The sequence below is a fragment of the Dendropsophus ebraccatus genome, chromosome 3, assembly GCF_027789765.1.
Source record: "Dendropsophus ebraccatus isolate aDenEbr1 chromosome 3, aDenEbr1.pat, whole genome shotgun sequence".
NCBI classification, from domain to species: domain Eukaryota; kingdom Metazoa; phylum Chordata; class Amphibia; order Anura; family Hylidae; genus Dendropsophus; species Dendropsophus ebraccatus.
Genome location: NC_091456.1, coordinates 34557600 through 34584238, shown reverse-complemented (window position 1 = coordinate 34584238; position 26639 = coordinate 34557600). Strand labels below are relative to the sequence as shown.

The 26639-nt window shown below is 41.0% G+C and overlaps 2 protein-coding genes across 6 annotated transcripts in view; one reads left to right on the top strand and one right to left on the bottom strand.

Annotated features, from left to right (window-relative positions):
- Positions 1-1159: 1159 nt before the first annotated feature.
- On the bottom strand, positions 1160-24856 carry FOXN4 (forkhead box N4). Of its 2 annotated transcripts, none has more exons than XM_069961380.1 (10): positions 24102-24856; positions 22892-22977; positions 9208-9371; positions 8825-8925; positions 8628-8741; positions 8029-8156; positions 7410-7506; positions 5093-5300; positions 3912-4283; positions 1160-2864 (listed from the first exon to the last, which is right to left on the bottom strand). In XM_069961380.1, exons 2-10 carry the CDS (start codon positions 22972-22974, stop codon positions 2614-2616), a joined length of 1518 nt encoding a protein of 505 aa, XP_069817481.1. In that variant the 5' UTR covers positions 22975-22977; positions 24102-24856; the 3' UTR covers positions 1160-2613. The 2 variants fall into 2 exon arrangements, with proteins under 2 accessions (XP_069817481.1, XP_069817482.1); XM_069961381.1 differs by having other exon boundaries at positions 8628-8738.
- Positions 24258-26639, top strand: part of MYO1H (myosin IH) — a 111909-nt gene continuing 109527 nt past the window's right edge. For 2 of the 4 annotated variants that reach the window (XM_069961379.1, XM_069961375.1), the window contains exon 1: positions 24258-24395. In XM_069961379.1, the coding sequence (XP_069817480.1) occupies positions 24388-24395 (8 nt within the window). In that variant the 5' untranslated portion in view covers positions 24258-24387. Of the gene's footprint in view, positions 24396-24840; positions 24860-26639 lie in introns of those variants that run through there. The other 2 variants (XM_069961377.1, XM_069961376.1) reach the window with 2 other exon arrangements.

The window sequence follows — 26639 nt, the reverse complement described above, 5'->3', positions numbered from 1 at the left end:
TGTAATATGAAACGTTATAGTTCTATCTCTGCTTGCTGTCAGTGAATGCAGGCATATGTACCTGTCTTTGTGTCAGAGCTCTGTATATTGTAAGTGTTATGGATGTTCTTAGGGGCTGGATGGAACTAGAATGTTTTCATTCACAGTCAGCAAGCAGAGATCAAAACCTACACTACACCCCCATTAATCAGATGCCCATTATGCAGCATATAGCTACACCATGCACACGTCAGCTCTGCTACATCATCAGCTAGTGTGGAATACATATTGGGGTGATGTGATGTAAAATCAGTTAAAAAAAAAACAGTCCTGTGTTTACTGTGTAAGGGCTCGTTCCCACTGAGGAAAGGTAGCGGAATTCCGCGACGGAATTGTCCGCCGCGGAATGCCGTTAGCCTCCCGCTCATAATGGGAGTCTATGGGAGGCGCGCGCTCCTGCCCTGTCCGCGCTGAAGAATGAACATGTTCATTCTTCAGCGCGGACAGGGCAGGAGCGCGCGCCTCCCATAGACTCCCATTATGAGCGGGAGGCTAACGGCATTCCGCGGCGGACAATTCCGTCGCGGAATTCCGCTACCTTTCCTCAGTGGGAACGAGCCCTAATAGTAATGACAGCAGTGGGCAGGAAAGAAAGCTAAGGGGGCAAGTACACAAACGGACCAATCAGGGAGATGCATGATGGGAAATGTAGTTTCCTGGCCGGCGCCATCTTGGATATAGATCGGCTTTTAGGAAAACTTGTAACTCAGGAACGGCAGCAGCTAGAAAGACAGGACACGGCTCAAAATACTCAGTGGGACTTGATGAGTAAGACCAGCTAGGTTTGGGAGCATTTCATTTTTAGCTCTTAGGTGGAAAACCCCTTTAACACATAAGCTCTTATAGGCAGACACTAAACTATAACAGCGATCAGTGAAACCATATGTGAAAAGTATGCATATATGACATGCATGGATTGTCTAGAAGACCAGTGTAGCAATTGCCCATAGGAACCAAATTCTACCTTGCTGGAATTTGGTTCCTATTGGCCACCGTTCCTCCACACAAGGCCCGATAACTCTGCCCCAATATCTGTCCCATACAACAAGACCAAGTCAGTTTTGAATGAAGTCTTTACTAACAGTAGAAGACATTACAAATACAAAAAACATAACAGACGCTTCACAGAAATAATTAACTGCTTAATTTACATTGTTCTGGTGAAAATAATAAATATAAATAAATTTACACATAATACTGCCTAGTACAATATTATTACACATAGAAGAAAAAAAAAAAAACAAAGTCAACCTAATCTACCAGCCTACAACGAAGCCGAGGAACAGCTGGAGGAGAATACATTTTGTACAATGATGAAAGTTTTGGCAAACAGTCTGGATTTTATATTTTATAATGTAAAATTCTTATGTATTATTGTAGACCTGATGAGCCAGTGAATCACACTGGATAGTGGTCCTTATAGATCAGGGGTAGGGAACCTTGGCTCTCCAGCTGTTGCAAAACTACAATTCTCCCATCAAGCTTTAGCTTTGGCTGTCGAGGCATGATGGAAGTTGTAGTTTTGCAACAGCTGGAGGGCCAAGGTTCCCTACCCCTGTTATAGATGTAACCCTTATCTAAAACAAATTGTTCCTTTAGTTGTAGATCACGTTTTTCTCGATCCTTCACATTCAGTTGATTTTTTTGCAGGCGTTACATGTGCAATTGGTTATTTGTGCAGTTTTCATACAGGTTGGACCTCATGCACATGGCTGCTTTATGGCTCCATGTTTTTTCAAATCCCCCCCCCCCCAACACACTGCATGCGGAGTACTTGATTATTTTTTAATCATGCTCAAGCATGCAAGTATTTCCATCAACTTGCGATAAAACTTTTTATCATTATTTAGAATTTTTTTTGTTGTCGCACACTTATTGCAGGGCAAAAAGTATATTGATTTTAGTGCAATAGTGGTTCAGTTAAAAACCACCATGAATAATCTGTCCTTGTGAGTAATGAGGGCGTAATGATTCCTTCCTCGTTGTATAGAAGGAGTTTGGGTTTGAGCTGCTCACAGTGAAACTTTGACACTTTGCATTCAGTTCAGTAGGAATGCTACATACACCATGTTCAGCCTTCTCCTGATCAGTTCTATGGGATGGAATGGAAGCACGTAATAACCATCGATACTATGCTACTGGTATTATATTCTGTCAAACTGGCGACATTGACGCACTTAAGGCTTAGCGCAGGATTAATAGATGTCACATCTGACGTCTGTGTGCTGAATACTATGGAGCCTTGTACAGTAGATGAGCACAAGAAATGTCTATTGCGGAATGTTTTCTTTACAGTACAGAAAATAGATCCCAATTTTTTTTTTTTTTTTAAAAAGTCTCTATACCCCAAAAATAGGCGGTCTCTTTCTCTTTTTTTTTTTTTTTTTTTTACTTAAACCGAGAAGAAATGGTATAGGAAAATAGATAACAGTTACGCAAATCGCTTGTCAAAACCAGATAAACAAGGCAGCGCTGGAAATGTGTACAGTAGTCTTTGTAAGTGTAAACTGTGGTCACTTTCACATTCTGTTCCCAGTCATTTTGGTTCTGGTGCATATGCTGTCTCTGGCAGATCTACAACAGAGCAATGGGTTTGCTGCCCTGTCCCGGCACACACTGCGAGGGTGTGGGATTGTCCAAATTGGCATATGTAGTATACAGGCTGGTTACTTGGAAGTCTGTGAAGGAATGGTCACTGCTACTAGACACTGGGGTCAGGCCTATGGTCCCCAAATCACAGTCTGACAGCTGCAGAGGAGAGGTGCTGAATGCTGCCAATGAGTCCAGATTAAAGCTCTCATCCTTCATGTCTTCCCAGATGTTACCTTGGGGGAAAAAAAATTATACGAATGTATATAGGTGTGTCAAAATAGTACATATGCAAGGTATATACGTAGAGCTACTGACAAACAACCCATGCCTATACAATTCCTTATGTCATGTCTAGGGATGGCATGTAAGAATTTGTGGGAATTACATCTAATCTCCCTGCACTCAAAAGAGTAAATGCTGGCAGGTCCTGTCCTATATTGTATTTGTATTACATAAGGAGACATTTTCCATTACTCACAATAGATCCATGACTAGCCCTGGTGAAATGGTATCTGCCCCCTAAATCAGCGCTGGGCTTATAGTTTATTCTGTGTCACTGAATTTTTACATTCAATACTTATTACATATATGTCATTTATATCTATGCTCAAAATAGTGATAGAAGAATCCTTACAACTGCACTTAAGTAATGGTAGTTCACCAAAAATTGTTCTCTTTTAAATCAACTGGTACCAGAAAGTGCCAGAGATTTGTAATTTACTTCTATTAAAAAATCTAGTCTTATTAGCTGCTGTATGCCCTGCAGGAAGTGGTGTATTCTTTCCAGTCTGACACAGCGCTCTCTGCTGCCACCTCTGTCCATGTCAGGAACTGTCTAGCGCAGTAGCAAATCCCCATAGAAAATCTCTCCTGCGCTCCAGACTGGAAAAAATAGCACTTCCTGCAGAACATACAGCAGCTGATAAGTACTAGAAGTCTTGAGATTTTTTTAATAGAAGTAAATTTTTGTGAACTACCCCTTTACTCTTTGCCTTTTTTCATCCATAGGGCATGGCAAAAGCCCAGCTTTGCCATTATAATACAAGGCCTTGATGGACTTGTTTGAACTGTTATCTGCCTATGAGTAGGCAATATATTCAAGACAAACTCATCTCTTCCAGATCAATACGTTCATCATGAAGTAACCTTTCATTTTCTTTATGGATTCTACAATCCTGTATATAAGACAAACTGTATCTATCTGGACCTTCGGACTTGCTCTCTTGTATATATACCACCTCAATCCTGTCCTCACAACGCATTTATAACATATATCCTACCTTGAAGAGCAAAATCCATGATGCTGGGATCAATGGAATCCACCTCTGTGTTCATGTCTGAGGTAATGCTGAGGAAGTCGGATGCTCCCCTACTGATGATATGCTGGTGCAGCGGGCTTTGAGTCATGTCTGGAACCACATGGAGAGGAGGGCTCTGGGCCGGTGCAGGAGAACTGGCTGCAATCCTAGCCTGAGTCTGAATTTGATGGTGTAATGGTATGGACTGTAAAGACAATGTCATGACCGGGTGTGGCTGAACTTGCTGGATGGGAATGTTTCCGATATTTGTCATTACTGATGGTTCTGAGGTTCCCAGCTTGCTTGGAGCTTTGCAGTTTTCAGGTCTGTCCATAATCAGTTTGTCCAGTTCATCTGGATCAAAAGAATGGATTTTGGAAGATTAAATTTACATATGTGCACACAAGTACTGATGTGTAGTTTATACATAACATTACAGCGGCACTATCAGCAGGTTCTTCCCAGAGAACCTGCTGATATGCCGTAGTAGCTATGTATGTCAGTAATACATAACCACTACTCTTAGTCCTCTCCGCCCCCGCATTGTTTGTTAAATCACTAAATGCTCTTATGCAAATTACTAGCATAAGAGCATTTAGGGCGTTGCTCAGGGCCGGAGAGCAACGCCGCGCCCCGTCCAGCCCACTATGCAAATTCATAACTGCATAGTGGGCTGTATGCACTGCGGCTGCGCAAGGAAGCACCGCCGATCCTCCCGGAGGCCCCTCAGGACATAAGTATAAGACTTTATACTTCCGGGAGGATCGACGGTGGCCTGGGGGGTTCGCGCATGCGCGGGAAGCAGCCTGTGTTTTCCTGCGCAGCCGCAGTGTATACAGCCCACTGAAAGTTTGAACTTACCTCTTCCCGTGCCCGCAGTGAGCGGTGGGACCAGCCTCCAGGGTGTACACGTCATGATGGACTGGACGCTCAGCTCAGCGGCTGGTTAGGTGATCAGCCAGTCCATCAGCTGGGACGGGCATTGTCATCACAACTCGGGGGAAAATGACTTCTGGCGGGGGTCCAGAGGCTGATCCCGCCCCTCACCATTGGTGCGGGGAGAGGTAAGTACGTGCTTCTAATCAAATACCCCCCTGCCGGATTTTCTAAATTGCCTGACTTCTTCTTTAACAAATCTTTTCAGTTGGTAAACGCATACATACCTGGGTTAGCCATGCTCCTCCGGATGGCCGGTAGATCTTTCCTCTTCCACTTCTGCATCTCCTCTTCCATCTTCTCTATTTTAGCAGGATTTAATGCCCACAGACATCCCTTGCGAGATGATCCACTTAACTTATTTTCCACCTTTTCAAAGCATTTGTTGAGGGAAAGGTTGTGTCGTACTGAATTTTTCCAGCCATCAGGTGCTGTCTGTAAAGGAAAAGGATAAACTGCTGAAGAGTGGATATCTCAGTGGCCAGACTATCATTGCAAATGTCATTTTACTGGTGTTAAACCATAAAAAAATAGTATAGACATAAGGGGAGATTTATCAAACATGGTGTAAAGTTAAACTGGCTCAGTTGCCCCTAGCAACCAATCAGATTCCACCTTTTATTCCTCACAGACTCTTTGGAAAATAAAAGGTGGAATCTGATTGGTTGCTAGGGGCAACTGAGCCAGTTTCACTTTACACCATGTTTGATAAATCTCTACCATAGTTCACTGCAGTAATAACAAACACTACCGCCGACAGAGTGGGTCTAGTAAAAATGATAGTGCTGCCACAGGTCTTGTATGTCCTGGCCAATAGCCCAGTGTGGCTGGGGAAGAAAGCTTTTGGGGAGATAAGGGGTTTATGTAATGAGCTAATCTGGAAAAAGAAAATCCCGAGGGTAAAATACGAGTTCCTAACGAAAAAATGGGAGGAAGGGGGTTTTAATCTCCCTAATTTTGAATTATACTTTTTGGCGGCACAATTGTTGTATATTGTGAAGTGGAAGGAGTACGACTTTTGGGGTAAGTGGCAAGCATTGACCGACATATGTGGTCCAGATTTACCGGCATTGCTAGAGGCAGGGAGGATCATGACAAAAAATGACCCTCTAAATGACTTATATAATAAAGTATGGTCACATTGTAAAAAGATAGTAAAAACCTAAGGATATGTTTAGAAGTAGTGGTGGAATTAGACGGAGCTGAATTTGGAAATAGTGTAAGGGGGGGCAGACCTGGCGGGGCTAGCAATAGGATAGTATATGGATAAGGGTGTGTGTTAAGGGGTGGGACGCCTTCCCCCTCAGCAATAGAAGGATGTAGGTGGGATTGGGACGGGTTTGGGGTGGGGAGTGGCGGTGGCCGCGGCAGATGGTGGTCGAGAGTAGGTGTAAAAAGGAGTGACTGAGTGTAAAGGAGACTCCACAGAGAGAGTAAGAGTAAAAATTTTCTGCGTAGTAGGGAAATATAAAAAAAAAAAGGGGGGGGAAAAAAAAAAAAAGTAAAAAGCATAACAATAAATATATATTAAATGGTAATGTGTGAGGATGACTTCCTGGGGTCGCCGGGCGGGGGGGGATGGCCTTTATACGAGGTCATTGACCATCGTGGGGCGACCTAGGCGTCACCGACACTTGCAAAAGGACCTGTGGGGGGTAACATTCCCGAGGGTATCCTTCTGAGAGGGGGGAGCCAAGCTGGGGATGGTCCTTACAGGGTCCTTATGATAGTAAGAGGGATTAAAAGTGATGGCAGCTCCGTGAATGAAAGTTGGTGTTTTGTGAATGACCGGGTCTGTGGGCGGCCGTCGTCCTCCTTGCACTGGACACGATTCCTAGAGGTAGTGGGAGTACTAGGATAGGAGGGGGAGGAGTATATGGTAGTACAATCATGGAGCTTAGAGGAGTGTAGGGTGAGGGGGGGTTGGCGTCCCAAGGTGTTGAGAGAGGATAATAGGGTGGTGGGTGGGGAAGGGTAATGGTAATAATAATAGTAGTTTTTTATAAATAGGAAATATGGACTGCCGTGCCAGGCTGTGCCAGGTCTGTCCTTCTCCAAGTGTAAATTGTGGAAATAGGGTTTATTTGGGGTAGGGTTGGGGGGTGCGTGTTTATTTTATTTGATGTGTTAAGGTCCATGTTGGGTCTGCTATCATGTTATGGGGTGGATAGAGTGGTAACCCTAAATCTGGTTGTAATAGATCCGCTGGGCGAGGACCAATATGTTGGTAGTACAATCCTGACGCTAAAAGACTACATCTTGTGAGAATGTCTGTAAGTCCTTTCTTATTTGGCTTTCCTTTTTTTATGATGTTTTGTTATTTGGAGTAATATTTAATAAAATCTCTAATAAAAAAAAAAAATAACAAACACTACCGAACGAAATGGCCGACTGCCATTTTTTTTAGTCGTTTCTTACCCGTAGATAAATGGAAGAGAACCCAGTATGGCCTGCTTCTGATGGCCGGGTGTGAAGGGGCATCCAGAGAGGCTATCCTACCTGTCTCCATTGTAACTCATGATGATTTCATGTCATCTGTCTTACCTTAAAATATGGAAAGTGTTCCTTCATGAAACTGTAGATCTCGCTCACAGGCAGGCTGCCAGTCTTGCTGTTCTTTAAGGCCATTGCAATAAGGCAGCTGAAACAAAGCAATGCATTATAATTACTACTTTAGTTTCACAAAATTTCAGTTTGCTTTAGATTTATATATCATGTGGCTATGCTACAACAGACTTTTATTTGCTTTGCTGCCCTTTTTTATGTATATTGGTTAAAGCAAAAAAAAAATCTTTCAAATCAACTGGTGTCAGAAAGTGCCAGAGATTTGTAATTTAGTCCTATTACAAAATCTCAAGTCTTCCAGTACTTATCAGCAGCTGTATATCCTGCAGGAAGTGCTATTCTTTCCAGTCTGACACAGTGCTCTCTGCTGCCACCTCTGTCCATGTCAGGAACAGTAGGAAATGTCCATAGAAAACCTCTCTTGCTCTCCTGACTAGAAAGAATACACTATGTCCTGCGGGACATACAGCAGCTTATAAGTACTGGAAGACGTAAGATTTTTTTAATGGACGTAAATTTAAAATCTCTGGCACTTTTTTTTAAGTAAAATTGGCTTCTAATATACGTTTTGTATTCTGTACAGAAATGAGAGGCTTACCTGTATGAATATATAGGCTTAGGGTAGTTTTTTGGGTGTAGGTCCTGTGTAGAATGAGCTGCCATGCGTGCTTGAGAATACGGAGGCTGTGCTCTGTAGGAATTATTAAAAATCCCAGCAGGAGAACACTACATCGAAAAGGACATCAGACAAAGAGGATGAGGAAAACATAGTAAAATATTGTATACCTTATATAGCAGCACAATGATATCAGACTGTCGGTGGCAAGGACAGGTTAATAGCTTCCACCCCACTCCAATGAGATCCCTAACAGTAAAACCCCTAAACAAAGCAGTCCACAGTATTCCTGAAGATAAACATTTGCTTTAGACATAAAAGGGTTAAATAGGACCTGTAACCAAACCAAAAAACAGCACCACACCTGTTCTCAGGTTGTTTGTAGCATTACAACTCTGCCTCATTTACTTCAATGGCACTGAGCTGCAATGCCACACACAAACTGAGGACAGAATGTGGCGCTGTTTCAGGAAGAAAAGCACCTATGTTCTGCTAATTCTGGATAACCCTTATATTTAATAGCAGAGCACAGTCAGTGCATCATAAACCTAAAAGGAGCAGTATAAGTGGCTGTGGCTTACCTGCTGGGAGCCCTGAGATAGTGCATAGACCTGCTGGGAATGGGACTGATACATAGGCTGTGGTGACTGAAGGCTCGGAGACTGATGGCCGCCCATTGTATACTGGCTGATCTGCTGAGAAGAGAAAATAGCTTGGTGACGTTGCTTTTACCTGACCGATGAAAACATCTACCTGTACAGTTTATCTATCCACTTACATTGGAAACATGAGAAGTCATTGTGTTAAGGCCCAGGATGCCTTGCTGCATACTTGCCGGTATATGAATCATCTGTCCCGACATGGTATTTGAGAGCTGACCTATAAATAAGAACATATATGAAGTGGCAAAGTACACGCACACTACACACACACACACACACACACACACATATATATATATATATATATATATATATATATATATACAGGGTGGTCCAAAAGTAGGTGGACAGTATGTGTAGTAGGGTTATGAACATAACCCTATTACACATACTGCCCACCTACTTTTGGACCACCATATATATATATATATATATATATATATATATATATGTGTGTATAATAAATGTGTAATGTATATACAGAGAAAACATATCCTACCTTGCTGTTGTATGACTATGTTCTGTGAGTTCATACTGTACTCCATCCTTGCACTGGTCATCTGCTGTAGTCTGGGCACATCCACAGAGGTCAGCCATGACAGAGACTGTAAGTCATTGGGAAGATCATCATCCCGCATTTGGGAGGGGTCCGAGGGCACCAGCCTGAAAGCATTAACACTATAGGTAAGGAAAAGTAAACTCTTATATTGTATCCTAAATATATACTATCCTAATATATATATGTGTGTGTGTGTGTGTGTAAAATAATATATATATATATATATATATATGTGTGTGTGTGTGAAATAATCTAGATATATACACAAAAGAAATTAAATTTTGTAAAATAAATCCATTTATTGGGGAATATATATATATATGAATTATATATAGATATATATATTATCCCCCATAAATGGTCTCTAAAATTAATGGATTTATTTTAGAAAATTTAATTTATTTTGTATTATTTATAGAGGATGATATGATGCTTGCACTATACCGGTCACTTATTAGTGTAACGCAGGTAACATCAGCTGAAATAAACAATATTGCTTGTGCCCATCGCTCGCCATGCTCTGTACAGTGAGCTGTGTTGATTCTGACCGGTCTGCGCTGAAGCTGCTTTTGTACCGGAGCAGCATGCTCTACCATTCATGCTCATAATATCCCTTTGCAATTTTGCAGGGCGAAGGGGAGAAAAGGGCCCAGCTGACCTTTATTCCAGCGCTCCCATTGGCTGAATCATAAACAAACAAGATCAAACGAAATCATTTGAAAGCGGGGGCAGGCCCGGCTGGGTTGCAACAGTTGGTTCTGTTATTGAAAGATGATTGCCTATTGTGTCCACAAACGGCTAGAGCCGACTGACACGTGTCTCCATTGTTTTGTTTTTAGGTTAATTGTTTCTCTTTTTCATCTTCCTCCCCCTCTCCCTTACCCCTCTCCACAGACCCTGCATTAATCTAGCTGAATGACAGCAGACAAGCAACGCACAAAAACATGCCATCTGCCACCCGCCTGGTGCCTACTGGCCTGAAAGAAGAGGCTTGTGATTTTTCCTTATTTTAAATCGAAAGGTCGGATAAGGGGTGTTAAGAGTCAAAACCCTGTGCAAATGCCTCCTGTCATGTGGCAAACCTCCTTCCAGGATTGTAAAACACTATCAGGCAACGTGTTAACACTCCCCATCAAACATCACTTGATAGCTACTAGGACTATAGCACTGGATTTATCTCGCTCTGGCACTATTCAGCTAGTAATATGTTTATTAAAAAAAAAATTTATTCAGCTTTTTTTATGAACGTTTTTTTTTAATTATAAATACAAATTGCCAAATCACTCAGGCAGCAACCCAGGTGTCCGTAGCCTTTTAGCCCTGAGATCAGAGTAAGAAAGGCAGCTGTTCAGATTTTCAATGAGCATTGAGCTGCATTCTATTTATTATACAAGTAATGACCAGTCTTATACATTACACACATGTGCCCCAGCCTCACGCCCACATTACACATGTGTGTCCTGCTTGCCCAAAGTCTTGACACAACAACATAGAGACGTGTACAATATCATTATTATTATTATTATTATTATTATGTATATATGACCCTCTATGGAAATTTGCACTTAGTAGAGCCGTGTATATGCTTATGAAAGGGACCCGGCTCATGGTTGAAAGCTATGTAATATCCCTGGATAGTTTAGGGCCTTAAAGGGCATATCCAGAGAGCAGGAGAGCTCCTAACAGTTCCCTCCTCTGCCTGTCTGTGCTGATACTTCCGCAGAAGGAGGGGAGGTGGGGGGGTGGAGCATGCTGCGGGCGGTGACATCAGGCAGCTATTGGACACTGCAATGCCTGCAATATGCTCCCACCCCCCTTTTGCCTGTGGAAGTATCAGCGCGGAAGTGGATAGGACCTTTCTTGCTCTACAAATATCCCTCTTAAGTAAAGTATTAATGGGAAATTATCAGCAGTATGCAACCTGCTGATACCCCCCTATAGTACATGGGGCATTGAGGATGAAGTTTCTTACTTTCATCCTCGGCGCTGTTTTTGGGATACTAGGAGTTTATCCCCAATGCACCAATCTGCCCCCAGCTAAGGGGATCGGTTGGTAGTCCCACACCCAGTGCACCAAAATGCCTAATCTGCATAGGGATTAAGCTCCTAATATCAATGAAACTGGGTAGGGGATGAATGTAAGAAAAATACCTTCATCCTCAGCGCCCCATGTGCTATAGGGAAATATCATTAGGTTAGATACTTCTCACCTGCTGATAGTTTCCTTTTAAGGAACATGTGGTTTATCGCCCCAGAAATAGAACCATGTATCCTTCTTAAAGGGGTTGTCCGGCGATAAAAAATTATTCACAGAATAACACACATTACAAAGTTATACAACTTTGTAATGTATGTTATGTCTGTGAATGGCCCCCTTCCCCGTGTTTCCCCCCACCCACGCTAGACCCGGAAGTGTGGTGCATTATACTCACCGCATATCGTGTCGTCCACGGTCTCCGATCGTCAGCAGTGACGTCTTCTTCGGGAGCTTGGCGGATCTTCCCGAGTGCCGGCCACCCTCTGCAGCGTCATCCGAAGCTCAGCCGCGATTGGCTGAGCATAACTGTGCTCAGCCAATCGCGGCTGAGCGGCTGATGACGCGGCCACGTCATCAGCTGCTCAGCCGCGATTGGCTGAGCACAGTTATGCTCAGCCAATCGCGGCTGAGCTTCGGATGACGCTGCAGAGGGCGGCCGGCACTCGGGAAGATCCGCCAAGCTCCCGAAGAAGACGTCACTGCTGACGATCGGAGACCGTGGTCGGCACGCGACAGGTAATGTATAGCGCACCACACTTCCGGGTACACGGGTGGGGGGACACGGGGAAGGGGGCCATTCACAGACATAACATACATTACAAAGTTGTATAACTTTGTAATGTGTGTTATTCTGTGAATAATTTTTTATCGCCGGACAACCCCTTTAAAGGGAATCTGCCACTAGGTTTATGCTGCCTTAAATGAGAGCAGCATAAACCAGTGACAGAAATGCTGAACAGATCGGAGTATTACTTACATCATTTTGTTCAGCCGTTCTCCTAATATGTAGGAGAATAGGATACTTGCCACACCCCTCCCCCCCGCTGCTGATTGACAGTTGACTGCCTATACACAGCATGAATTGATAACTGCCCATCTGCAGCTGGTGGGTGGAGTTTTCTGCTTCTCATGAATATCCAGGACTACTGGGCTCATGCACATAATGGAGAAGACTACTTATTGTCCATGTTATTCAGGAGGAGATCTCTGAATCAGCTGCACAGAATAATGTAAGTGATATATCATTCTGTTCAGCTTCTCTGTCACTATTTTATGCTACCCTGAAGACAGCCTAAACCTACTGACAGAGTCTCTTTAAGTCTATATATGCTATTTTTCATACCCTGGAATAAGGTGCATGGGAAAAATTACAATATGTAAATATATATTCAGCACTTCTATTACACAACAATGTGACAGGCAGGCGGGGAGCCACAGGTTGGAGACCACTGATCTAGTAGAACACCTTTTACATTGACTTGATTACCTGTTTGTTAGACATAATATTGAATATAAAATATCCAAAATGTGTATCAAATAGAGCACATATATTATGTATTATGTATTACTTATTTATTAAAAGTAGAAGTCCAGCAAAATTCAAAACTACTGTGCCGGTGGGGGTGTAATAGAATAAAGAAAGTATACTTACCTGTCTCTGTGCCCCCACAGGGCCAAGTAACTGGGCTCCTGTACGCTGCCAGATGTAATTTTTTACAAGCTTTGGGGTACAATCTGGTGGCAACGGGTGGGAAATATCCCGCTCAGCCAGTCAGTGACTGCAGCAGTGTCCCATCGCAGTCACTGACTGGCTGAGCGGGGCATCCGTTAACCGGGCCGTGATGTTGCAGGAGGGAAAGATAGAGAATGATGACGGAAGGTCCAGGAGCGGGATGCGGCACTGCAGGGGCATGGGGACTGGTAAGTATACTTTCTTTATTATGTTTCTGTATAAACCAGAAGAGGCTAGAAAATGTATTATAGAGGTACTGTAAAGAAGCCAGGCAGAAGAGTATTGCAGGTATAAACCATTTACACTGAGACTATTCTTGATACTGTACTGGGACTGCTACGAAAAATAAACCTAAAAATAAGAACATATCTATCTCGCTCCCTCGGGAATCTCCTAGCTCCCTGCTCATTGGTCTGCCTGCTACTTCTGAGACAGAGCCACTCAGCCAATCACTGACAGCAGCAGTGTCCCACCTCAACCAGGGATTGGCTGAGCAGGCCATCTATACCAAGACAGGTCCACTTTGAAGGAGCAGGCAAAGAGATGAGCAGGAAGCCAACAGACATCAAAAGGGAATACCCAAGGGAGCAAGGTAGGTATGTAATTAGAAATATTTTTTTTTTTTAAAATATTCATAGCAGGCCCAACACAAAAAAACATTGTAAAATGTACCCGTTTTTATTTTCAGCCTTTTAAGGAAAACAGGTGGAAATTCTGACATGTCAATTCTCTGAGCAGAGAGGTGCGGAGAGCGGAGGCACACAAGGCATCCCACTGAAACAGATGGCAGACGGGATTCCGAGCAGAGTCCCTGTGGAGTGCGCGGGTGGGGGGGTCCGCTTTTTTCTGATGTGAACGTGCCTTTAGGCAGTGCATGGGGTATACCGACTCACACTTCCAACATCTGCCTAAACACTGCCGCTTCCATCCTATGTGTAGTGGGCACTACTCAGCTTGTCTAAAATAACTATATTTTTCTATTATACAGGGAACAGGAAACCCAGCACTGGACACCATCCACCCTAAAAGGGACCAACTGGGGCACCAATCCAGGTCCACAAGGGCTTGTATATATATGTCACATAGTTGACAAGGTTTAAAAAAAGACAAGAGTCTATTGGGGTCAACCTATTAGCCAACAGTATTGATCCACAGAAAGGCGAAAAACCCTTCTGGGGCAGATGCCAATTACCCCATACTAGTCAGAAAGAATTGCCTCCCAACACTAGATACGGCAATTGGAATAAATTCCTAGATCAACGTCCTATAACCAGTAATCGAGTCCCCATAATCTGTAATATCATATTTAATAATATTATAAAAAAAGTATCCAGGCCCGTCTTGAACTTGTTAAATTTGGCTATGTTCACGGCAAAATAATGACAGCCGCAAATAATGATCGTAAAAATTATTGACGGACGTCATTGTTAAATAACGTCTGTTATTTAAAAAACAACAGCATTTTTTTTCCATATTAAGACTATGTATGAACACAGCCTGAATCAGCTATCACAACATGTGACAGAAATCCCCTACCTCAATAGCTATAGGAATGGTTCAGTGTCCAGCCAGTCTACGCTATTCACTCTGTCCTATATGGAAACTATTGATGTCTTTATTCACATTGAAGGATAAAACACAAGGCCACTTTAATCCCGACTATATGAGTGTATTACATGGTGCACACATGTCCCTCCAGCATTAGAGTATATCATGCACTGAAAAAAAATACATATCACGTATGAACAATACATTTTCCTGTATATTGAGAACTTTGAGGACTAATAAAGCCCAAACACAATAGCTATAAAGACAATACAAGCTTCTCCAGATGTTTTAACAATAAGGGTAATTTATGAGTATCGGGCAGAGCATAGGAAAGCATATGACATAACTTTTTCTGTATACTTGTCCTGTATATAATGGTCTGTTTTCTGAGTTATACATCTACATAGTTTATTACTCACTCAGTTTTGGAGCTTTGCCTGGGCTACTGGTGCATCCTCCTCTCCAGCTGTCTAATCTGCTCCTGACTTTCCTGTTCCCCAGCAGGCTCTCACCGCTAGTCACCCCACCCAGCACCAATTCTAGTGGCACTTGGGGCAGCCCCCCGGGGAGCACTTTGTGACACCCCCTCAAGCTGGGCATTGTGTATAATGCAGATCATGTAGAGGGCTGCATAGGGAACACCTCCCTGAGGACTGCTGGAAGAGGCTCCGGGTTCAGGCCCACTTACATGGAGCAGTAGTCATTACTGGCTGTTATCACCTTTATCAATAAGACAACTATTATTAACATTATCAACTATTGTATATAGAGAAATGTACAGAAAAAGCATTGCTATCAATAACTACTGGCTAAGGCTATGTTCACACAACGTTTTCTATTCTCCGTTTAAAATGACGTCCGTTATTTTGAGTCTTAAATAACGAACGTCATTTAGCTATCTAGCCGTGCAATGACTGGTGTTTGCACATTATTCTACTTTGGGGTTACTAATCGGCCTTTGGATGTGGCTTAATTGAAAAGTCCATAAAATTTAATAGTAAAAACGGAAAAAAGACAAAAAAAAACCTGTGTGTGTGTGTGAACTACTAATAAAAAACGTCCGCTGTTTGCAAAAGACGTCCGAAAATAAAGTTTTATTATTTTGACGTTCGCGGTAAAACTGTCCGTTATTCAATACACTGTGTGCATTGGACGTCCGTCTTCCCATTGACTTCAATGCATTGCATTGCAGTCAGATAAATCGCGGCAAAAACTGACTTTTTTTAAATAGCGAAATCGGCCGCCTTTTCTCTATTTTTGACGTTGTGTGAACATAGCCAAGCGAAGATGTCACTCATCCTATGCTCCTACAGTTCAACCATCCTCCCAATACAGAAAACTTTTCAGACCTTCAGATTGTTCATTGGTGGACAGAATATGACTCGGTGTATGCAATTTGTTTCCAGAAATATTTCTTTATGAACCAGTTATATCCCATATAAAAAAGAAATAAAATAAATAAATAAATATATATATATATTGAATTTTTTATATATATTTTTTTTATTATTATTTCTATTATTTTTTATTTTTTTATTTAGTATGGAATATAACTGGTTCATAAAGAAATATTTCTGGAGACAAGTTGCATACACCGAGCCAAATTCGACTATGCAAACATAAAAATAGGGTGTGGATTTCACCAAATTTAATTTACACAGCAAAGATCCCTGTGAACACTAAAATTCACAAGACAGTATACACAGATTCCGGACGGACGTCAATTAGTTCCATTAATAAGTGAGGAGGAGCTAGGAGCTGCCCCCACCCTGGCCACAGCACAACTCTAATCCAGTCTGACATGCCAGCATTCCCATGGTACGACACGGAATATTGGCAAGTCGGTCTCATTGTGGATCTTTGTACCAGGGTGGTCCCGATTAAATAAATATGCCTGGATAGAACAATGTATGCATTGACTGGTGGTCTGGGGTAACATTATTAGTTCTGACTCCATGTTGTCTAAGCAAGGAAGGGACAAGAACTGGCATTTTATGTTTAATACGCCTTCATTACATTGTTCCGAGTGAATAAGAGCCACCAGAGGTGTCCGGCGGCCACTTGTTCTGCTCACTATGGCAATAAACACAGCTGAATATTATTTAGGGAAACCTATATTCATCTGTTTAACAAAGTAAAGGGGTACTCCGGCGAAAATCTTTTACTTTGAAATCAACTGGTTTCACAAAGTTATACAGATTTGTAATTTACTTCTATTTAAAAATCTCCAGTCTTCCAGTACTTATCAGCTGCTGTATGTCCTACAGGAAATGGTGTTTAATTTCCAGTCTGACACAGTGCTCTCTGCTGCCACCTCTGTCTGAGACAGGAACTGTCCAGAGCAGGAGAGGTTTTCTATGGGGATCTGCTGCTGCTCTGGACAGTTCTTGTTTAGGACAGAGGTGGCAGCAGAGAGCACTGTGTTAGACTGGTAAAAATACACTACTTTCTGCAGGAAATACAGCAGATGATAAGTACTGGAAGACTTGAGATTTTTAAATAGAAATTACAAATCTATCTGAAACCAGTTGGTTAAAAAAAAAAAGATTTTCATTAGAGTACCCTTTTAACATATATTGGTAAATAAAGCTATTTTAGTAAAAGCTTTCCGTCCTGTCTAGTGTACATCCGGTAATGGACTTCCTGTTCCTGCTGAAATTGAACCATCTCTATCTGCCTCCATCGACACCTTCTTAGCTATAACCTCTTTAATACACCCACAGGAGTCTCTAACATAGTGGTAGTGATATAGAGTTGGCTGAATTCCAAGCTAGAGTATACAGGAAGAAACAGGAAGTCCATTACAGGATGTACACTAGATAAGAAGCGTGACAATAAAGACAACAAAGCGGACAGTTTATATTAGAAACAGAAGAAAAGTATGGAAGATCATAGAAAAAATAACTTTATTTGCACATATATGTTCATTTATTCTACAGTTAAAACTAAATTAATGTACCCATAATAAATCTCAATTTTAACCTGGATGTTATGACAGGAACACCTGTCACCTCCTACAGGTTTTACTGAGCCAAACTAAGGGCATCATAGACATGGTATGGCATTCTTTATTCTTATAAATTACGTGGTCCTAGCTGTTATTGGGAACCTTGGATTATTAGCTTAAAAAGTCACTGTCGTTTTTTTTGCAGAAATCAATAGTACAGGCAATTTAAGAAACTTTGTAATTGGGTTTATAGGCAAATATGTCATTATGTGCATTCAAAAAGACTTTCCCCAGCCCCCCCCCCCTCTCATTCACTGCTCATTATCAGGAAATCTCGACTATTTTACATCAGTCGGGCCCTGTGTAACCTATGAAGAGGGGAGGGGGGAGGAGGGAGATTAGTCTGCAGCAGAGAGCAGAGAACAAACGATTACACAGCGGGATCTGTGTGAAAGCCAGTATTCAGAGGTCAGAGAGTTCAGTGCTGACCTCAGAGGAGATAGCCTGGTAAGGTAGCTTTAAATTAACTACTTGTTGTCCTGTTTTGATGCCTCATCTCCCTCAACCCCTCCCCTCTCCATAAGAGAACAATGAAGACAGGGGGGAGAACTTCAAACGGCTTTTCATGATAAAAATGCATTTTTCGGCTAATAAACCCAATTACAAAGTTTCTTAAAATCGCCTGGACTGTTGATTTCTGTAAAAAAAATTTAAACGACAGTAACACTTTAAATCTCTTGAATATATACAGCACATGCATATCTATATATACTGCAAATGCACATCCATATATATACAGCATATGTACATCAACTTATCTCGTGAGAACAGGAATAAGACCAACCTTTTATCAAGATATTACCTCTATGGTGTGTTAAATTTATTTAAACGAAACTTGTCAGCTCCTTTCTGCTGTCCTTAACAGTGAATCTGTCACCCCCTGACTGCCTACTGAGCTGGTGTCAACACCAAATAGATATCAATAAAAGCATTCAAAACACACCTTTATTACCGGTGTCTGTGTTTTACTCCAATTAAAAAAACCTTTATTTGGGACATTAAAGTGTCAAGAGGGTGGGGCCTATCATTTCCTGGCCCTGGCACTGTTACGCCTCATTATGCTGTATGCACAATTCCCATCACTGATTATGCAAAGGCATGAGCATACAGCACAGTGTAGCGGTGCTAGGGCCTAGGAAATGAAAGGCCCCACCTCCTTGACACTATACACAGCCCAAATAAAGAACTTTAAAAAAAAAATTAAAATAAAAACACGGACATGGGCGACTAAGGTGTGTTCTAAACACTTTTATTGACATCTATACAAATTAATTTTAAAGTGAATGTATCACCTAGATTTTTAGTCATTAGAACCAGATGCAGAAACATGATCTTTTTTTTCTCATCTGTTTCTGATTTTTTTTTTTTTTACTGTAATTCTTACGGGCGCGGACAAATTGTGCTTCTGCACAGCATTTAGAGATGAAGCTTTACAGCAAGCACCATGGTCTTGGAAAGACTATTGTCTTCTATGGGTAGGATTTATAGGCATGCTCTGTGCAGAGAGAGGGTAAGCTGTGACCACCACCTATTGTGAATGACCCAGTCCCATCTTATCTATATAGTGGTGTTACCTTTCAATGTAATACTGCCTGTGATGATAACATGGAGAATACAGCAGGTGCCAGCTTCTTATTAGGCTTAGTGTCCAGCCTGAATATCGCAAGATTTCAGGATAAAAACTTTTAAACAAAAGGAGCCCAGCATATTCTGTAGCTTTACAGCGTTCTCCCTATTAAGCTTCTTTCACATTGCATACGCAGTATAGGTTTGCCATATGTGCTAGCACATACCATAAAGCATATCCATAGGCCCCAATTTTTCCCAGAAGACCAAGGAGTGTCTGCCATAGGTCTGTATACCTTTTCTTTGTATTGAATAATAAAGCAAAATGCAGGGGTCTATGTTTTTTTTTTTTTTTTACAAAAGGAAGATTTAGATGTCACTGTACAGGCATAGGCTATGTTCACACAATGTACTATTTTTTAAAAGAACTTCCATTGTTTTTCATTAAAACAAAGGCCGTCCTTTTCATACTGCAATGACATGCATTGAAATCAATAAAACAACGGCCGTTGTTTTCACACAATGTATTGCACAACGGCTGTTGTTTGGCACTCGAAACAACGGATGCTGTTTAATACATTGTGTGAAAACAATTGCCATTGTTATATTGATTTCAATGCATATCATTGCAGTATGAACAGAAAGGCCCTTTTTTTTTCTTCTTTTTTTTTTTTTATGGAAAACAACGGCAGTTCTTTTAAAAAGATAGTCTGTTGTGTGACCATAGCCATATAGCGGCATTTGGTACACATAGGCTCTCTATGGGAAAAAACCAAACAAACAGTATATCAGTGGAGGTATAAGTTGGAGGAATTGATCAGGAGCTCCCCCGAACACATAAGAGACAGAACGATTAAATCAGAGTATTTTATTACTATTTTATGCCATCCCCTGAGAGGTATTAGTGTTATTTAATATGTGAGAAATTGCTGTCAAAGGGCCCAATGCCAGAATTCTGTCACTTTTAAGGAAAACTACCCGTGACATTGTTCCATTATGTAAAACTTATACAGAACATTTTAAGTCCCCGATATCTGGTGCTTTCTTATTCAGTCCAGTAAACCCGGCTTGTCGTCTTTTCTCCTATTCACTCAGTATTGCGAATGGAAAACCATGAACATCTGCATTCCAGCAAATTTTGCTGCGGTTGGATAAAGACCAAGTCTCTTTTCATGCCACTTAAGATATTTAGAGCTTGTTATTGCAGTTATTAGGACAAACCACTCGTACATCATTTAAAGCTTGAATAGTCATACCCTAAATATGCTTTGACTGCTCCCAAAGATGCTCTCCTAGAGATCCCCGCACAGAGGCAAATTCACACAGGCCTTCTCTTTAATTGGGAGCCATTCTCTTCCCCCTGTTATGTGGGACTGCGGAGCAACCCCGCAGTGATCCTCGGATCCCGTTATGTGCCATAGTGACAGGGCAAGTGTAAACAGCACTCATACAAAGTGACAGCTCTATTCTTTCCTCTGTCAGGCCTCATGAAAAAAACTCGCCATTATTTACGCAGCTCTCTCAGGAGCAATCACAACTACTGGAAAAGAAGGACAATGGAAGCTACCGGTTCATAGTGAATTGACTACGGATTCCAAGACATAAGAGTGTGCACAACTATTACTAGAATAACTTTATTGGCTGATGCGCCGAACGGCAGAACTTGGATAAATCAGATAGGAAAAAGTTTCACACTTTTATTATCAAAAATAATAGGAAAAAAATCAGTAAATCAGTCAAGCCAACTTTTCGACTTTCCTTTCTATATGATTATAAAGAGAATATTTCAATGCTTTACAGCAAAAGACTGCAACGTTTTCATTGTGTACTGTTGTTTCTAAAAAGAGCAAAATGGAGAAAACGGATGAAAAAAACTGATGCATTTGTGTGCATTCGTTTGGATCCATTTTCCACTGACTTCCATTATAAAGAAGATGGATCAAAACAGATCTGTTTTCTTAGTCTACACAAAAACGTGGTTCGCCAATGTTTATATGTACGTTAAAAAAAACCAAAACATCAGGTTTGAATTCAATGGAAAAGATCAAAACGGATGCACAAAAATGCATCAATTTTTTTTAATTAAACAGATAAACGGAAAGCAAAAACGCAATGTGAACCCAGTTATGTTCCCACACAGTATTTTTGCTCAGTCTTTTTCAACCAAATCCAGGAGTGGATTAAAAACACAGAAAGGCTATGGTCACACACGGTTGAAATTTAGTGGATGGCCGCCATTTAACTGCAAATAGCGGCAATTATTTGCCATTAAATGATGTCCATCCACTAAATTTAAACAGTCTGTAAACATAGCCTTTCTGTGTTTTAATCCACTTCTATAAAAAATAACATTGAGCTAGACTAAATAAATAAACTTAACAATAAATAAATATATATATATATATATATATATATATATATATACATATATATATAATATATATATATATATATATGTATGTATTAAATAAACAAACAAACAATTTAATAATTATAAATGTATACTCCTATATGTTTTATATGTTTAACCCAGCTCTCATACAGAGAGTCAGGTATAATACTGTAGTATTTATATAGTTTATATGGTTGCTCAGATCCAATACATCATAACAGTTTCTTGAATTTAAGCAGAATATTGTGACATTAATATGATAAATTATTTTCAACATTCGAAACATCAGAAATGCAACAACGAGACATAAGTGCAGAAAGCCCCAAGTGCAACATATTCCTAACACATCATGAGACAAATTGGAGGCATTTTTAAGTTTAGCTGTATAAACTCTAATTATTATTATTATTATTATTATTATTATTAATAATAATTTTATAAATATTTTACATTTTTAAACAAATTATTTAATTATATACGTTTTTAGCTAAATGTGTGATACATAAAAAAACATAAATGACATTAAACAAGGTGAATTATTATATAATATGCAAACACACTCATGCTATGGCATTACCAATGGGCAGAGAAGACTAAAATGTTTTGTGAAATATACTCCGATTTCACTCACTAGTAACCTTCCCCACCTTCCACAGTATTCTACTTCATGCACCAGGGGGTGCTAACATCTTCATCTCCAAAGTAAAGATTGATATATTTCAGTTACAAATGGGGTTGTAGTTACTGTATAGAGTTACTATTATATACAGGGTTATTCTCTATTTATAGCAAAGTGATCACGTAGATTTTTTCACTTCCTTATTTTATATTCCCAAGTGTAAAATATTCACTACACTCAATTCATACACTATATGCGGTCAGAATATTCTTTACATCCATTTAATACACTATGTCCATTCAATATGTTCACTATATTTATTCACTATATTCACTAATGGTAATTTCTATTATAGTAAGGGATTCATCCATTTTTCTCACATCCCTTCTTATCTTGTTGACCGATTCCCTCCATATATTCCTGATGGTGATGTAAACATATTATAGAGACAGTACAGGCAGCAGGGACTCAGTGTAGTCATCCTCACTAAATCGTAGGATGAATAATGCACAATGTATTGTACACATCCATGGCATACCTAAGGTTCCCTTCTAATGTATAGGGCAGAGGCGCCCCTCACCACATGGGCAGCAGGGAAGTACCTGCATCTGCCAATCATATTAATGGTACAGGAAAGTAATACTAGTGCAATGGCCTTTACATCACCCTACACCTAGCACGTGCAAGATATGAATAAAAAGTAAATAAATACTATCAGGTACCTGTATTCCTGACTGGGGGGACGATTTTCTTCTGACGTCCTGATAATTCCAGACATAATTCCTGAAATGTCACTGTCTATCATCTCCTGCAAAAGGGAAAAACGTGTTGTTAGAGAATTAGATGGACTGTATGTCACAGGATAGATAGGAGATAGATGGATAGATAGATAATTGGTGATAGGTAGGTAGATAGATAGATAGATAGATAGATAGATAGATAGATAGATAGATAGATAGATAGGAGATAGATAGAGATAGATAGATAGAAGATAGATAGGAGATGGATAGATAGATAGATAGATAGATAGATAGATAGATAGATAGATAATAGATAGATAGATAGATAGATAGATAGATAGATAGATAGGAGATAGATAGATAGATAGATAGATAGATGATAGATGGATGGATAGATAGATAGATAGATAGATAGATAGATAGATAGAGAGAGAGAGAGATAGATAGATAGATAGATAGATAGAAGATAGATAGGAGATAGATAGATAGATAGATAGATAGGAGATAGATAGGAGATAGATAGATAGATAGATAGATAGATAGATAGATAGATAGGAGATAGATAGGAGATAGATAGGAGATAGATAGATAGATAGGAGATAGATAGATAGAAGATAGATAGATAGATAGATAGATAGATAGATAGATAGATAGATAGATAGGAACATTCTATAGATAGATAGATAGATAGATAGATAGATAGATAGATAGATACATAGAAGATAGATAGATAGATAGGAGATAGATAGATAGGAGATAGATAATAGATAGATAGATAGATAGATAGATACATAGAAGATAGATAGATAGATAGGAGATAGATAGATATGGAATAGATTATAGATAGATAGATAGATATGGAATAGATTATAGATAGATAGATAGATAGATAGATATGGAATAGATTATAGATAGATAGGAGATAGATAGAAGATAGATAGATAGATATGGAATAGATTATAGATAGATAGGAGATAGATAGATATGGAATAGATGATAGATAGATAGATAGATGGATAGATAGATAGATTTGGAATAGATTATAGATAGACATATAGATATGTGATAGATTTGTGTGTCACCACAGATGAGGACAGCTACATGACCACTGAGGAGATAATATCCCTGTATACATTACATAGACATCTTCCCCGTTTACAGAATAGCCGCTGGCTGTATGAGCCGTACGTACCGGTGTCGGGCTCCGCTGTCCGGTGCAGTGTAGCAGGCGGCTCCGGTCGCGGCTCTCCTCTTTGTAGTGTGAATTCTATCTGGTCTCCAAACCGTTTTTAAATTTCCCTCTCAGGAGCTGTCCAGCACCGCGCATGCGCACTGCGGGCCTGGGTCACTAGCAGGGCAGGCGAGGCCACTAGTGTGTGGTAGTGAGCGCTGCTCTGTGCACCCTCACCCTCTGCCCCCAACAAGGTCGCCTTTGTGCCCACTGGTATCTGTCCTGGCACAGGTCCTCTCATCTGATTATGCCACGGTAATCGCCACGTTAAGGCACATGAAGTAGACGTACATGGAGACACTGTTTAGCGTTGTGTGTTATCATACAGCACTTAGTAATGTACGGGGTCATCTATGCACTCCTACCCGGGACCTTACACCTCTCCATAACGTTCTCCTTTTGCTCCCGGTGTTCTCGACTTGTCCACCGGCACACGGTTGAGAACACCCCTCGCAGTGCAGGCAATGGTACGCGCCCGCATATACAACAGCCGTTGCAATTTTGAAAGTTCACTTGAGCCAGGCCGATTCGGGGGGGTGTTGCAGCTGTGGACTGGTCCGGTGTGTGCGCTGCGTGAGCTCGGTGTGTGCAGGTGTGTGAGGCGCAGCCCCGCTCTCCTCCTCACTGACTCCCCTCAGCCGTTGGCGAGTGACTGAGCCCGCCCGGCCCGCGCTGCCCATACCCGCCGCCAGACCCGCGCCGCAGCCCGGGAAAGGCAGGTGGGAAGGCGGCAGCAGGAGGGGGTGAGAAAGGGAGGGACGGGAGGCGCCCAGGACGACAACAACAACAAGCAGCGGCAGCTATCATGGTGTATTGTGTGCTGTCACCTCACGTACTGTACTCACTATCCTGTCACAGTCACTCCTGATAGTGTCCAGTGACTGTGAGGTGAATGATATGTACAATGAGTCTGTCATCCTAAACATATACACCTACATCTAAAGCACCTATTACATGAAGCGATTATCGGCCGTTACCACCAATAATCGCCACGTGTATTGGTGCGTTTACACGGAACGATAATCGTTCGAATTTACGATGGCATTTGAGCGATAACCGGCTCGTGTAAACACCGCAAACAATCAAGTGACCAGCGAGAAATCGTTCATTGTGATCTTTCAACATGTTTTTAACTCGTCGTTGGTCGTTCGCTAAAAATTCGCAGATCGCTTCGTGTAAACAGTCTTTTAAACGTGTGAGATGGGCTTAAGCCATTTTAAAAAACGATCGCAATAACGATTTTTCTAACGATTTTTTCGTCTTAACGCCGATCGTTATAAAAACCAAATCGTTTCGCTTCAAAATCGTTAAACGATCCATTGGGTGCATTATCGCTTCGTGTAAACGCAGCATTATCTGATCGTTGTCTTTCAACAGGCTGAAATACAAACTATCAGCCTGGCAATGATCTGCCATTGTGCAGTGTAATAGGAGGGGCAGCAGCAGACCACCGCTATCTCCTATGGGCTGCTAGGACCATCTGACGCCCCCCCCCCCTTGCACTTAGGGTACTATTACACCAAGCGTTTTTTTTGACAACTAACGATAAACGATCTCAAACGACCCGAAATCGTTCACCCGCCTACACGGAACAATGATTGTTACTTATGATCGTTCCTGCAGTCATTGTGTCAACGCTATTGCGTACGTTTCAGCTATGACTTTTTAATACACTGAACTATGTGCGAACGATCAAACGATTAAAATAGGTCCGAATTCTATCAAACGACCAACGATTTCTCGTTGGTCGTTTAATCGTCTGCTATTACACGAAACGATTATTGTTTAAATCAATAATTTCGAATCATAATCGCCCCATGTAATACGCCCCTTACTCGCCATTATACGCGTCGACAGTGAGCAGGGAACGAAGAGCAAGCGAGCGCTGACCTGACAGGTCAGCGCTCACTTGCTACTCTGAATCAGCGTGATAAATCATTATATAGTTCAAATTTAAGAGATAATCTTTCGGTGTGTACGCAGGCAACAAGCAAACAACTTGCTTGAATGAAAATTTGGCCGTTTGCTTTTGATCGCATCTTTCGAGCGTACCATAAAATCGCTGTTAATCGTATGCAGATCTTTCGGTGGATGTACACATGGTTCACTAGAATAAGAGGGAGTATAGATTATACAAACAGTTGTAATTACGATTGTAACCAATGACTATTGTTCCATGTATTATGGTGAACAATTTTAGGTCGTTCGCAAAAGTGCTCATTTGCGATTAAGAAAGTGAAAAATCGTTTACTCCATCATTATATTGATATATAGTCTTGTGCTTCCTGCTGGAAACAGGTGTAGATTTGCTGCGCAGGGTCGGTCAAGTTTAATAAGAGGTGTGCGCCTCTTAGTAAATCCAACCAGGAAACAGGGGGTGGGGCTTTAAGACAGATGTACTCGTATGCCGATCTTCATAAATGTCCCCCAGTATGTATCTATCTTTCTGTCTATCATATCTATCTATTTATCTACATAAATAGATTGGAGAGCAAAAGA